General features: G+C 40.7%; 1 protein-coding gene across 4 annotated transcripts in view; it reads right to left on the bottom strand.

Annotated features, from left to right (window-relative positions):
• Positions 1 to 13,760, bottom strand: part of LAMA4 (laminin subunit alpha 4) — a 147,333-nt gene that overhangs the window by 91,224 nt on the left and 42,349 nt on the right. For all 4 annotated transcript variants that reach the window (XM_019967183.2, XM_070795945.1, XM_019967185.2 and 1 more), the window contains one exon: positions 4,165 to 4,289. In XM_019967183.2, coding sequence (XP_019822742.2) covers positions 4,165 to 4,289 — 125 coding nt within the window. The remainder of the gene's footprint in view (positions 1 to 4,164; positions 4,290 to 13,760) is intronic.

Genomic DNA, 13,760 nt, shown 5'->3' with positions numbered 1-13,760 from the left:
TCATATGATAACTTTCTCTTTTTTCCGTCACTTTCTGTGATGTTAAAAGTTTTCCTCTTTTTTCCTGCATTAGCTCTCTTTCACTCTTCAACGTCATGAGCCAGTTCTAAACTATGCTTTATAATCTCCACAGAACTTTAATTTCTTTCATGTGTACCTTAAGGTTGGGAATAAAGGGTGCAGGGACTGGCTCAACTGACCAAAGTCACAAAGCAAGTACTCAAGTGAAAAATAGGACCCACAGTAAAAGGATTCTAGTCCATGAAACCCTCTCTCTTGATTCTTCTTCTTTTTTTGATAATAAAAAGTAGAGGACACAGAACAGAAAACAAACAAACATTGTTTCAGCAGAATAAATATTTGAATTATCAAGGCAGGGAAATGGAGTATTACTCTATACATTTTGAAAATTCTACGTTGACAGGAATCTATCCCTATGAGGATGGTATACAAAATTTTAAAGACTTTTAAATTAGTTTTGGCTTAGGTAGTGTACAATCCATGGAGCGTGACCTGCTGTTCTCACATTTCTGCATGTATCAGCAAAGACCTAATGGTCTTCGGAGGAAAGCAAATGGGTATGTTTGCTTTGTGTGAATACATTTATAAAATCAATCAGAAAACAACATGTGCTTCTCAGTAAAAGGCAGTACACACAATTTATTTTCTCTAGCAGTTTGGTTAAAAACACTCCAATGAATTACATTTCTTTGGCATTTATCCTTTATTTTTCTTGTTCTTATTCCTCAGCCTCCTTAAAGAAACACCATCAGTTAAGCGTCCAGAACATGCATATTTCTTTGAAGATGTTCCACCCAGTGGCCCACCCATGGCCTGAAGGCATGAAATATCTGCCTGGAGTTATCTTCTTTGAGCTAACGTCCTACTGTTACGAACAGATGGCATTTTCCTTACTTGGAGCAATTAGTAGACATGGAGGATGTTTGGCCAAACCCCAAATAAATAACTGAGCTCTGTGTAAATGCACCCTGGGAACAGCTATGTGACCACTGGTCTTGGTGGAGGGAGACGCAGGGGCAGTAGGGCCATCGAGAGCTCCTTTTTTGGTTTTTCATCAGCATTAACTGTTTACATTTTGCTTAGGCTAAAGTCTGTTTGGCGCTAGGGAAATGAAATCACTGTGCCTTTCTCAGGCCACACTAACAACCATGGTGCTCTTTCCAAGTGGAAGGGAGTTGTGCTTTTGAAAAACCCTCAGGGAACTTAAAGGAAAACAGACTCAGCACTGTTTGTTTGCAAAACTCCCTTAAGCATCACTTTCTTGCTTTCAGATGTGGCTCTTGCAACTGGGGATCCAAATCCTGGGTCTGTAGGCTCAACTAGTGTATCTTTCTAACAGAACTGAGATTCCACACATGGTGCCTTTCTGAAAGCTCAAATAAAAGTCCTGGCACTTTAATATTTATAGAAAGCAGCAATATGAATGATTTTTATAGAAAGCAGCAATATGAATTTTAAGAAAAGCTGAAAGAGGCAGTGGGGAGTCTGATTTTATACGATATTTGATTAGTATTTGAGATTAGTTAACTCAGTCAATAATAAGGCCAGATCAAAGACTAGCACTTTATAGGATCCAGGCCAATTTGTCCTATTCTGACTGCAGACTACTCCCAGCTTTTTGGAGCCAGTTTTCTCCCCGAAGGGATTCAGGAAATAGAACAATTGCCACTACAGAGAAAGCAGATCTCTCCTACCCTTCCCCATTCCTCCATACTCTCACATATGTTCTTTACTTACAGCTTGTATATTTTTGCTTTTGTGTTAATTTTCAACAGGTTTTTTCATCTCAAATCTGTCCTCTAGAAACTTCAGCTTTTATATCTATGAATATCTGTGAATATGTACCTAACTGCACAATCATTCCCTAAGTCCCTCAATTGCTCTTTTGAACTCAGATCTACACACACAAGCAGAGAAAGAACATGGGTAGAAATGGTATTTCTTGGTGCCTATGGAACTACCTCTGTTTTCTCTTTTAAGACATGAAGCTCATTACCCAACTGGCAAGTTTCTGCTTATTTTATTTAAAAGCATTAACAATCTTCAAAACAGCTTCTTGAGGAACTAAGACACTGGATAATCTGTCTCATAGATAAAGAGGTCAAATGCTTTAGAAGCGTCAAAATACTGTTGTAATCTGATCTATTTTAAGGAAGGCAGGAGTTTTTGACCATTCTATTCACAACTGTGACCAACAACCAGTACATGATTGGCACGAAATAAGTGCCTGATTAATATTGATTTTACGTAGATAAGACTTCTCAGCCAATGAGGTTCCAGAAGCCTCATATCTCAAAGCATTAATGTCACATAATTTAGATAAGTAATTGTTGTATGTATGGTGCAAAAAAGTACAAAAGTCAGACAACACAATGAAGAATTTGGGATTACCTTTCTAATTCATCTGTTAATTTCTAAAGAAACTGCAGCTCTAATCTTATAAACCTGCTTTGAGCAGATGATGCTATATAGCAACTTTGTTCATGTAGGAGAATGAGTGAAACTTATTAGAAAGTTGGAGGTAAATATATTAAACAAAATAACTACACCACGGTAAGGGAACGGCACATTGAACACACCATCAGATATGGTTAAGACTCATGCTTGAGAGCAGAATATTAATGAACAATTAAATAATATATCTTGATGAAGCAAAGGGAGCTCATAAATCAGGACATGCTTGAATAAAAATAACAGAACAGTGTTTGAGTTTTCCACTCCCACTCTCAGAACCATCCATTCTGTACACGTTATTAATACCACTGAACAGGAAAAGTACAAAGCAAGGGCTAAGGCAGTTTAATGGTTTCTAAAGAAAGATGGGACTGTAAAGCTTTTGACTTCTTCACTGCCTGCCAGACTCATCAGAGGCTCTGAACAAATCACAAGCTATGAGGTGAAATGTTAGGTGACACTGGTGTTCAATAAAGGGGAACACAGGGGGAAACTTGGCTGTCATCTCTTTTCTCTTTATAAGAAAGTGTGTGGGATGATATTACTTATGTGTGGAATGGAACAAATGACACAAATGAACTTAGCTATGGGACAGAAACTGATTCACAGACATAGGGACAGACTGGCGGTCGTCAGGTGGCCGGAGAGGGGTGGGAGAGGGACGGGTTGGGAGTCTGGGGTTAGCTGATGCAAACTATTATGTATAGGGTGGATAAACACCAAGATCCTATTATATAGCACAGGGAACTATCTTCAATATCCTGTCTTAAGCCATAATAAAAAGGAAAACAAGAGACAGAGAGAGAGAGAGAGTGTGTGTGTGTGTGTGTGTATGAGAGAGAGAGAGACAGAGAGAGTGTGTGTGTATGTAAGGCATTCAGGACTTTTTCTAGTTACTTTATATGCATTATTTAATCTTTACAACAACTATCAAGGAAATATTACATCCAAATAATCAGAAGAGCACCTGATACAGAGTATGCAAAATGTTGGAAAACTAAATACCATTACATCATTTTAATTCTACATTACATTCTACATTTTTAAGCCAATAAAATGGCCAGTCCTGACTTGACTACTGGATTTATACATATATGTGCCTGAAAAGAATTCCATTATTTCCACTAAGATGTATGCATATTGTCTTTAACTTCTCATTCAGGAAACACAGCCAGAAGTGAAAATTCATCTTCTCAGAAATCTTCTATGTGCTGACTGGTCTAAAGCATTCTGTTTATCTATGCTCTATTTCTAACTGAAAATCCACTTAGCTGCCACATGTAGAAAAGGTCTGCTCTGTGAGTTGGAAGAAACTACTACTGCTGAGAACACTGAATTATAATTGTGTTGGTATCACCATTTGCAATCTCTCTAGGTTAAGGGATAGCAGAGAAAAAATGAGACTTGCCTTGCTTATAAAGCTTGGGAAACTTCACTGTGTCTGTGATGTGTCCTGCAACCCACCCCCAGTATTTAGGGAACAGAGTCATCACCTATACTGCAAGTGTTTAAGTTTTCCTGAAAGTGGATTCGGGCTAGAAAACTTTCCTGTACTTTTTCCAATCTCATTACAACAGGAGATACTCAATTTTGATTGTACAAAAACCCTAGAACTCTATATAGGGAGAAGAAAGAAAAGAAAAACAAAGGGGATAAGCAGTAGAAAAGGCTATTTCCTTTAAGACTTACTTGGCAACATGAGGCAGGGGGCAGGGGCATGGCTGGCAGAACCGGGGGGGCCCCCTGATGGCATCTCCAATATAACCATCTAGACATTTCTCACAGTGCTCGCCTGTTGTGTTCCGCTGGCAGTGCTATGAGACAAAAAGATAAGAAAATTGACAAGGGCACACAAGAAATTTTATACACAGCAAATGTGGGAATCAAGCAGTATTTCAAGCAAAAGGGATATCGGGCCTGACAGAACAGATGGTGTATAATGATACTTACCGGTCAGCACAGAGGAGCTATGCTGGGCCCAGTGGATGCTACAAAGTGTGTGAACCATGGGGAACACTCCTGCCCGTGCGCTGGCAGCCTGGGGGCGCTCTTCAGAGTTGGTGTGAAGAGCAGATTTTAGCCATTCATTTCAATTCAGAATGATGATCAGAATGATCAAGCTCTGAATATCCTAGAAGCATCAGTTTACTGACTAGGAATAAATATGAAATGAAAAAAAAATCCCCTCCTGATAAACACTGGGGGAACATTTTAAGAATTTATGAGCTCAGAAGAATAAAATGTGTTCAAGTAAAGTATAAATGGACTAGAAGGTAGATAAAGAATATTCAGCTAATGGGCTGGTATCTGTGTAATGATATATGAGAAATAGTAAGCTGGTTTATTGTGTGATTCTTCCATTTATGGTGGGGATAATTGGAGGAAAAGCTCACAACAGTTGATTCTTCTGCCTAGAATGCCTGTTTATTATTCAAGATCTGCACCAGGCCTTTGAGAGCTTCAGGATTCGTTCCTGATGACCCCTCCTTGATCCTTCCCTCCTTCTCTACACACATTATCATCAGCTCCGAGCCTCGGGTGGCAAAGTGGTAAAGAACCCGCCGCCAATACAAGAGACACAGGAGACGCGGATTCAACTACTGGGTCGGAAAGATCCCCTGGAGTAAGAAACAGCAACCTGCTCCAGTATTCTTGCCTGGGAAATCCCATGGACAAAGGAGCCTGAAGGGCTTCAGTGCATAGGGCTGCAAAGAGTCGGACGCAACTGAGCAGGCAGGGACACCCAGCCTCAGCAGGGCTTCCCCCTACATGTCTCTCAGCACTGCACTGCCATCAGCTTCAATGGAGCGGTACTCAGCAGCTGTTTGTTGAACTGGTGGATTAATTTCTCACTAGTCCTCTGTAAGAGGCAGTGATGCAGGTCTACTAGTATTTTCTCCAACTGGACTAGACTAGATCACACAGGGCAACGCCAGTAGCATGACGATGTTTTCATCTTTAAATTCACCAGAGTGTATAAAGTTTGAATAGGCTTTTCAGTGAAAAACTGTATTACTAGAATTAGAACACCACTGAAGAGACACCCTACTGTTTGAGCAATTCCCCTGGTAACACCTATGCACCAGAACTTTAACAGTTAACTTTTTTCAAACAGGGCTCTGTGGAGGAATCTTGGGGAAGGCAAGATGGAGGGACTGAGAACTTAACTTTGAGCTCTTTATTTTGTCTCTACATTCTATGTTGAGGTTCAAAATAAAATAATAGTGAAGTCCTGCTCTAAACATTTTATGTGGATTAACTAATTTAGTTTTCATAATAATTTCATAATAATAATATGAATAATTTCATAATAATAATAATTTAATAATAATTCTAAAAATAATTCTATTTTTTTTCACACTTTACAAAATGAATAGAGATACAAGGAGGTTAAGCAAATTGCCCAGTGTTACACAGATGGTAGGTGTGTCTCAAAAGTGAGATTTCAGCTCAGGCAATCTGGCTCTAGAAGTTAGGCTGGAAATTCCCGTATTATACTGCTTCTCCAGTGTGTTGGAGAAAAGGTTCCTTTCCCAAAAGAGTCATAAAATGACTGCACTGGAAAGTGTCATACTGTTTCGCTAACAGTTTGGACTTCAAGCGCCACACACTAGACAGTGGGCCACAGCTATCATGGTTGAATGGTCTTTAGCCAATTGATCAGCCATTAGACATGGCCATTAGCCACCTTTGACTGTTGATTAGTTCGGGGAGCGAGCTCCGCCCATGGCAAAGGTCATGAGGAAGGAGGCTTGGCATACGCAAAGGTGGGATCAAGCCTCAGGAGTCTCCCTGGAAATTCTCGAGCATCTACCCCCAATACCAGAGTCTGCCTACTTTCTGCTTTGTGCTTTCACCTACACCTCTGACTTTATGGGGGGCTGTCCCCCACTACCTCTCTCTGAAACACGAGTTAGCTTACAGCTCCAGTTAATAATTCCTGGGTGTGACAGTGTTTCAATCTACAAACTCCTTTGGAAATCCTCTAGCCTGCCTGAATAGGTTTTTCAGGCCACATATGATTGCTCAGAGCATCCCAACTGTGAGAGGCATGAGATGTTCTAAACTGTCTAAATACAGATTCCTTTGAGCAGTTAAAAGATTGATTAGAAATTGTATTGGTGAAGGGTTTTTCACTTGTTGGGCCAATGTTTGCTGCTAAGTCTCCATATCCCTTACCTGCTGTGTCCCTGGCAGTGTATTGATTAATATAATTGGTGTAAATAGTAGCTTTAATGTTTGTAACCTGGGACCCTTGAGTTAATTCTTTTTCTTATAGCCCACCACACCTTTGCTCTGTAGGAATGCAACTTTATCTAATGCTTTTGGAGGGTGGCACTTGACTTATCACCTTTAGAGAAAAATAAGTTTTCTGAAGAAAGGGTCTTAAAATGTTAACAGGCCTCCGGGCCAGAAGATGATGCAAATCACCTAAACTTTTGCATATGATAAGTCTGCAGCAAGAAAGCCTGGCTTACTGCATGACTCTACCCCTTCCCCCATTATCCTCTATGCATAATTTAAGGTATAAAAACTACTTTGGAAAATAGAGTGCGGGCCTTGTTCACCGAAACTTGGTCTCCCCATGTAGTTCTTTCTCTCACCTTCTGGCTGAATTATTCAGCCTCTTTTCTCCACTGAATTTCCTCACTGAGCTATCCTTATTTCAGCCTCTTTTCTTCACTGAATTTTCTTGCTGAGCTATCCTTATTCTATTACTCTTTATGTCCTTAATTAACGTTTAATTAAGCAGTTGTTTCCTTATCCTCGCCGACGCCGTCCCCGCTTCGAATTCCCTGGATCCACCGGGGCTGAACCCCGGCAGATTAGAATTATGTTAACAGAATAGGATTAAGAGGCTAGTTCAGGACACCTGACAGATGAGAAACTGAAAAAATAGAGTGTGATGTGCAGACAACAAGATGTTAACACATTTTCCTCACTGTTCTTAACACTGCATCACATGCTGAGTGAATCTTCAGCAAATATTTGTTGAAAAGAAAGAGGAAGGCCAAACTGGGAAAGGGTGAATTAGTATCTGGAGCAAGTAAAGGAAATTAACCCACACCCAGAGCCAGCTCAAAATTGGTGGCAGTCTCTTATCCCAGGGAAAACCAATGAGCCCTGTCCAACTACCCAGAATTTAAGCCATAAGCAGGGCTTCCTAGGTGGCACTAGTGGTAAAGAACCTGCCTGCCAATGCAGGAAATGTAAGAGACGTGGGTTCGATCCCTGGGTCGGGAAGATCCCTCTGGAGGGGGCCATGGCAACACATTCCAGTATTCTTGCTGGGACAATCTCAAGGACAGAGGAGCCTGGCAGGCTGTAGTCCACGGGATCACAAAGAACTGGGCATGACTGAAGTGACCTAGCATGCAGCACAAGCCATAAGCAATCTGGCAGGGCTACTCTAGAGTGGGCTCAAACTAGTCCGAGTCCTTGTTGGACAGATGAAAGCCATCTGTGCAGAAGAAAACAGGACTGTTGTAAGATGTCAGACCATTCTTTGCGACTCCATGGGCGCTTTGGCTTCCTTGTCAGGGCCCTATTTCTGCCATGGCAGCCACAGGGAGCAACTACCCTCAAGGGAAAAGCCTCCAAATCACTATGACCTCTGAGTGCTCAGAGTGCAAACACTGACTTTAGACATCTGCCTTCTTTTGAAGAGCTAACTATGAAATTTCCTAAAAGGTAAATGAAGTACATTCTGTGATATTGGCAGGGACAGGGCCGGCAGCAGGGAGAATTCCCTAGCTCTTCCGGTTCTAGATGACTGAACTTGAACAACTCAGTTGACTTTTCTAGGTCTCTATTCTCTGTCTGTAAAACAAACATCTAGCCGAGACAGTATACAATGTTTCTTAAATCTTTTACTCCGAGACTGCAAATATCCTTTACCTTCATTGTTCTGCCATTTACAAACCAGAAAGGAGGAAAAAAAAAAAAAGAAAAACCAGAAAGGAAAAAAATGGCAATCAGTTCAGTTCAGTCGCTCAGTTGTGTCTGACTCTTTGCGACCCCATGAATCGCAGCACGCCAGGCCTCCCTGTCCATCACCAACTCCTGGAGTTCACTCAGACTCATGTCCATCGAGTCAGTGATGCCATCCAGCCATCTCATTCTCTGTCGTCCCCTTCTCCTCCTGCCCCCGATCCCTCCCAGCATCAGAGTCTTTTCCAATGAGTCAACTCTTTGCATGAGGTGGCCAAAGTACTGGAGTTTCAGCTTTAGCATCATTAAAAAATTACAATAATAAATAGTATATTGTTGTTGGGAAAATTTTAAAAAATTTAATTTTTTAATGAAACTGACCTCACTTAAAAATGAAAAAAGCATTCTGAATCTTTGGCCAATGGTTAAGAAAGCTATGTCTGGAAATCAATCGCAGATTAGGTGTCAGGAATGACATCTGGGCACCAGCTGTGTCTCCTTCATGTGAGAAATGGAGTCTCTAGACACCTGGGCCACAGCACCAATATAAGGTGAAAAGAAAGCCTAAAAGGATCAGGTTAGTGGCTGGTCAGATGCTTCATGAGTCACTGTAGTCTGTCTAGACTTGTGGTTCTCAAAATATGTCCAGGGAGATGGCAGTGAGAAGCTCACTGAGGCTGGAATAGAAATCCTTGAAGGATTTTAGAAAAGGGGGATGCCTTGATTAAGTTGTTTATAAAAAATATCTCCATTGCTAGTGAGGAAGACAGATTACGGAAGGAGAGTCTGGAGCAGGGCATCATGAGTAGTTGGGAAGGTGTACTGGTCGTCAGGGAGGGATGCTGCAGGCATGAATTAACACAGTAGGAGGGTACAGAACAGAGGAGGCTCTCTCCTAGGTTGAACTAGTAGGATTTGGTGTTCAGCTAAACGTCGGTGAAGAGAAAAAGGAAGTTGATGAAGCACGAAGGACATCTAAGTATGGAGGATTGGCAGAATGGTGCTGTCATTAACTGAGGTGGGGAATACGAAAAGAGAGGCATGTTCAGGGTTGGAAGAAGGAAAAACAACATATAGAGAACTTATTACCTGTCTTGGTTCTCATCATATTATTATGCTAGAGGCACAAAGCACCAGGGGACTCCACTGAGCTAGCCATCCTTAGAATCCTTTGCACATGTAATTTTATGACTTTATTTCAAAACTTTAGCTAGCAAGGAAATAAATCACTATTTGCAAAATGTGGGCTTTTCCAAGCTTGCAACAGATTGGAAAATTGTCAAGATTTTAATGTAAGAATTATGCTCTCGATTTAGTTACTGATTTTATGCTAAGTCCAAGTCGCTTCAGTCGTGTCCAACTCTGTGTGACCCCATAGACAGCAGCCCACCAGGCTTCCCCGTCCCTGGGATTCTCCAGGCAAGAACACTGGAGTGGGTTGCCATTTCCTTCTCCAATGCATGAAAGTGAAAAGTGAAAGTGAAGTCGCTCAGTCGTGTCTGACTCTTCGAGACCCCATGGACTGCAGCCTACCAGGCTCCTCCATCCATGGGACTTTCCAGGCAAGAGTACTGGAGTCGGGTAAAAAAAAAAGTTTCCTATTACTCAGTTTCTTCTTTCTCTTTGATACCTAATGAGGGTGTTGGTTTACCGATTACAAATGTATAGTCTTAAAGGGACTTAGATTGGTTGATTTTGGCTTTACACACATAAAGGAGAGTTTGAAAGATGCTACAGAAATTAGAGATGTAAAATTTTTGCTTTCCTGAATTAGGTTTTAATTAGGCTTTGGGAGTAATAAAAAATTCATTAGCCTTAAATATGTTGAATTACTTCCCTTTCTCCATTGTGCTTAGGGTGAGGTAGAAGTTAATCTGAACATCAATCTTTTTCATTATAAAATTATTACAGACAGTTGTAGAACACTTGGGCAGGTATACTATAAAGGGAAAAGAAGAAAATAAAAATCCATTCACATTTCCACCAGCCAGATATGAACACTTAACAGCTTGATGGTTTTCTCTCTAGGTTTCAATTATGTTTTTGTGGTTGAGTGGTTTCAAATCTATTTTCATTCAAATTTAGCTTTTTTTTTTCCCCTGAAATTCTGGCACAGACCTCGAAATTTCCTTATCTTTTTTTTTTTAATTGTTACTGAGCAAGTGGGGGTTTCTGCATATATTTCTGAAGCTCCCATGGTCCTCTTACTTTGAATTTCATTACATTGGTCACATCCACAGGCATTTTCAACTAGTGTTCTGCCCTACAGCCCTTCAGTCCACACAGTGGAGGCCACTTAACCCAGATCCTAGAATAGTATCAGGCAGATAAGTGGTACTCAAAAAATGCTTATTTGTTAAGTGGATAAATGAAATCAACAGATCAATTCTAGTCAAAAGAATCTAAGGAACCCCATGCAAGTAGTGAATTTCAAGTCAGATTTTCTCCACCCTAGTTCTGGTCAGTGGGCTCCATGCTTTCTGCTAATGATGAAGCCCCGGTTCTTTAGGTGGTAACTGGCCTTAGTCATGACCTCTTCCTGGTTCTCTGTACCTAGCCTCTAGAACTGGGATAAAGTATGGGTTATCAGTAACCAGGCATTCCCATCACTAGCCATCTGTCTGCTTTATTTCTACACCTTAATTCCTTTCTCATGCCTCTCTCAGGTGCTTTCCTAGAGAATTTGCCATGCCCACTGGAGCTGCCTGGCCTCTGGGGCTCTGCCTAGCTGATTCTGCTGAAACCCCAATGCACCAAAATTCTGATAAGATGCAGGGTGCCCTTTGAAAGACCATCAATACATATTGGATTTCGTTAGTTAAGCCACTTTTCATTTGGCCACCTTTCTGCATTTGAAGAATTGCCAATCCTTTTGTAAAGAAATCTCTTAAGTTTTTTGGTATGTCTAAACGGTAGCATAACTTTGTCTACTCTCTGTATTTTATTGTCAAATGGCTTAGTCTCTTAAAATCAGTTTGTAAAATACAAGGTTAAATTGAAACTGAACATGGGAATGGAGGGAGAATTAAAAACAAATAGGGGAAGACAAGACAGGCATTATAAGCCTTCAAAATAAAATGAAACAAAAAAAGCCGTTTATTTTTGGTTGCTTATGAAAGGTGGGTCAGGCAAACTGTAAGAACTGACTGAAACTCTGGTGCCCAGAGTGAGCTGCCAGGTGTTAGGTGGAGCTGAGAATGAGCTGGGGTTACAGCTCCAACGGGGCAGGAGCTGAGAAGCTGGCCCTGCTTGACCAGCAAACTGGAACAAGGATGACAAAGGAAACAGAAAAATATGAGTTTGATTCCAATGTGCCACCACAGACAATGTATTTGCCAACTAGGTAACAACATATCCTTTTTATATTGGCAAACCTCTTCTGCTTCCTCACTTACATTTAGTGTTAGTCACTCAGTCGTGTCCAGCTCTTTGCAACCCCACGGTCTGCAGCCTGCCAGGCTCCTGTTCATGAAATTCTCCAGGCAAGAATACTAGAGTGGGTCGCCACTTCCTTCTCCAGGGGATCTTCCTGACCCAGGGATTGAACCCAGTCTCCTGCATTGCGGGCAGGTTCTTTACAATCTCAGTCACCTGGGAAGCCCATCATCTAGTCTTACTTACCTAAATTAAATTTACAGGAATATAGACACATGTTTAGTTCTTGGAGATAAGATTGTGGGTGATTTTTCACTCTGAATTCCATGTATAGTATATACCTGTGTGTTTTTTTTTTCCTTTGAGCATATATTAATCGGGGAAAAGACACTTCCCTCTAGGTAGAGTGAGGTGGAGGGACCAGTTTTAGGATAAGTAAGATGGCTTTTTTTTTTTATGTTCCATCTTGGAACAAAGTAATTTCAGGAGGATTGGCAACTGACCTGAGTGTGTTTATAAACGTTTATACCCAAGTCCATCCCCAAACTTTTATCAGAACCTTGTATGCCCCAGGAACGATGAAGGAATCACATGATGACCGCCCCCTTTGGAAGTTCAAGTCCAGGTCGAAGATAAAACCATGATAGCTCCTTTCTTGACAAGGTCATTGTAAGGAAGAGTAGTTTTATCATAGCTCTCCACAGGCATAACAGGAGATTTTTTTCCCCCTTTATTTCAGTCTTCCATCTTACTGACTGCCTAAAAGCAGCTGATGGGCTGGCCAGTCCCCATTGTCTTACACTTAAATAAACCAGATAAGGAAGAGCCCTTAATTGGTCAAATTATCAGAGATGTACATTATTAGTTCAAGTGCATTCATGGGATTCTCTTTTCAAATGTCACTGGGATTAAAATAACAGGAAACCGGAGATGGAAGCATTAGAAAGGGGTCGATTTGGCAGCTGCATGTGCCTACACTGCTACAGAGGACATCCTGGAGGTAATGGTTATTTAAGAAGATGGGGGAAGGGGAAAATAGAAACAGCAGGACTAAACAAACACTACAATGCATTAGCAACCTTTAGTGTTTGCCACTTACTTCTGTCCCTAGAAAAATGTGAATTGTTAGTTTTAAAATAAATGGAAATGTTCTAATTTGCATCTTAATGGAATGTGCGGGTAAAACAACACCTTCGTGTACACACCATGAAGATCACTTATAATCAAAACCATCTGCCTAATGCCATCAATTATGCTAATTTTGAGGTAGATAGGTGTATTTAAGTATTCTTGCAGTTTCCAGTTTATGCAAAAATATTCTTGCATTTTGAAAAGCTTCTTTTGCCTCCTGGGAACTAGAAGAATCCACTTCTGCTATGTAGTATATAGCTCATGAAGGAAAACATGATCTTAGAGTGTAAGTCTTTAAAAATGCCTCCTACGACTTCTACTGAAGTCACTTCTGGTAAATATTTCAATCCCCATTTTCACTAGGTTTTCAATCCATTCCGTGAAAATGGGAAATACATAGCAAGCACTTTTGCTAAAAGGTTTCTCAGTCTCCTTCATAAATCTCTATCATGTTTCACTGTCTACTAGAAAATTCATTTCAGTTAAGGGGGAAAAAGTCTCTGGAGGGGGGCTTGATTACAGAGTTACAAAGACCACAATGCCAAAGTTTTCATTTTTATTAGCTATTTGGTTCAAATTTTTTTTTTTTTTTATGAAATTTTGATCTATAGACCTGACTATCTTAAGTTATAAAATAGGCTATGAAACAACTGTTTTATTCTCCGGGTTTATGTGGAGTGAAGCCAAACATATGGCAAACTATACTATTACAGAGGAATTTGGATGGATGGTTTCCTCCTCTGTGTATTATTTTTCAGGTCCATCCCCAGTGGCTGATAGCTGGAAATCAGCTGCCGAAAGTGGTGGGGCAGTTACCACCAGGGCCAGGGGCACATTCACAGATACAC

The sequence above is a fragment of the Bos indicus genome, chromosome 9 (assembly GCF_029378745.1).
Source record: "Bos indicus isolate NIAB-ARS_2022 breed Sahiwal x Tharparkar chromosome 9, NIAB-ARS_B.indTharparkar_mat_pri_1.0, whole genome shotgun sequence".
NCBI lineage: Eukaryota > Metazoa > Chordata > Mammalia > Artiodactyla > Bovidae > Bos > Bos indicus.
The sequence above is the reverse complement of the archived record's forward strand: the minus strand, read 5'-3'. Positions and strand labels throughout refer to the sequence as shown.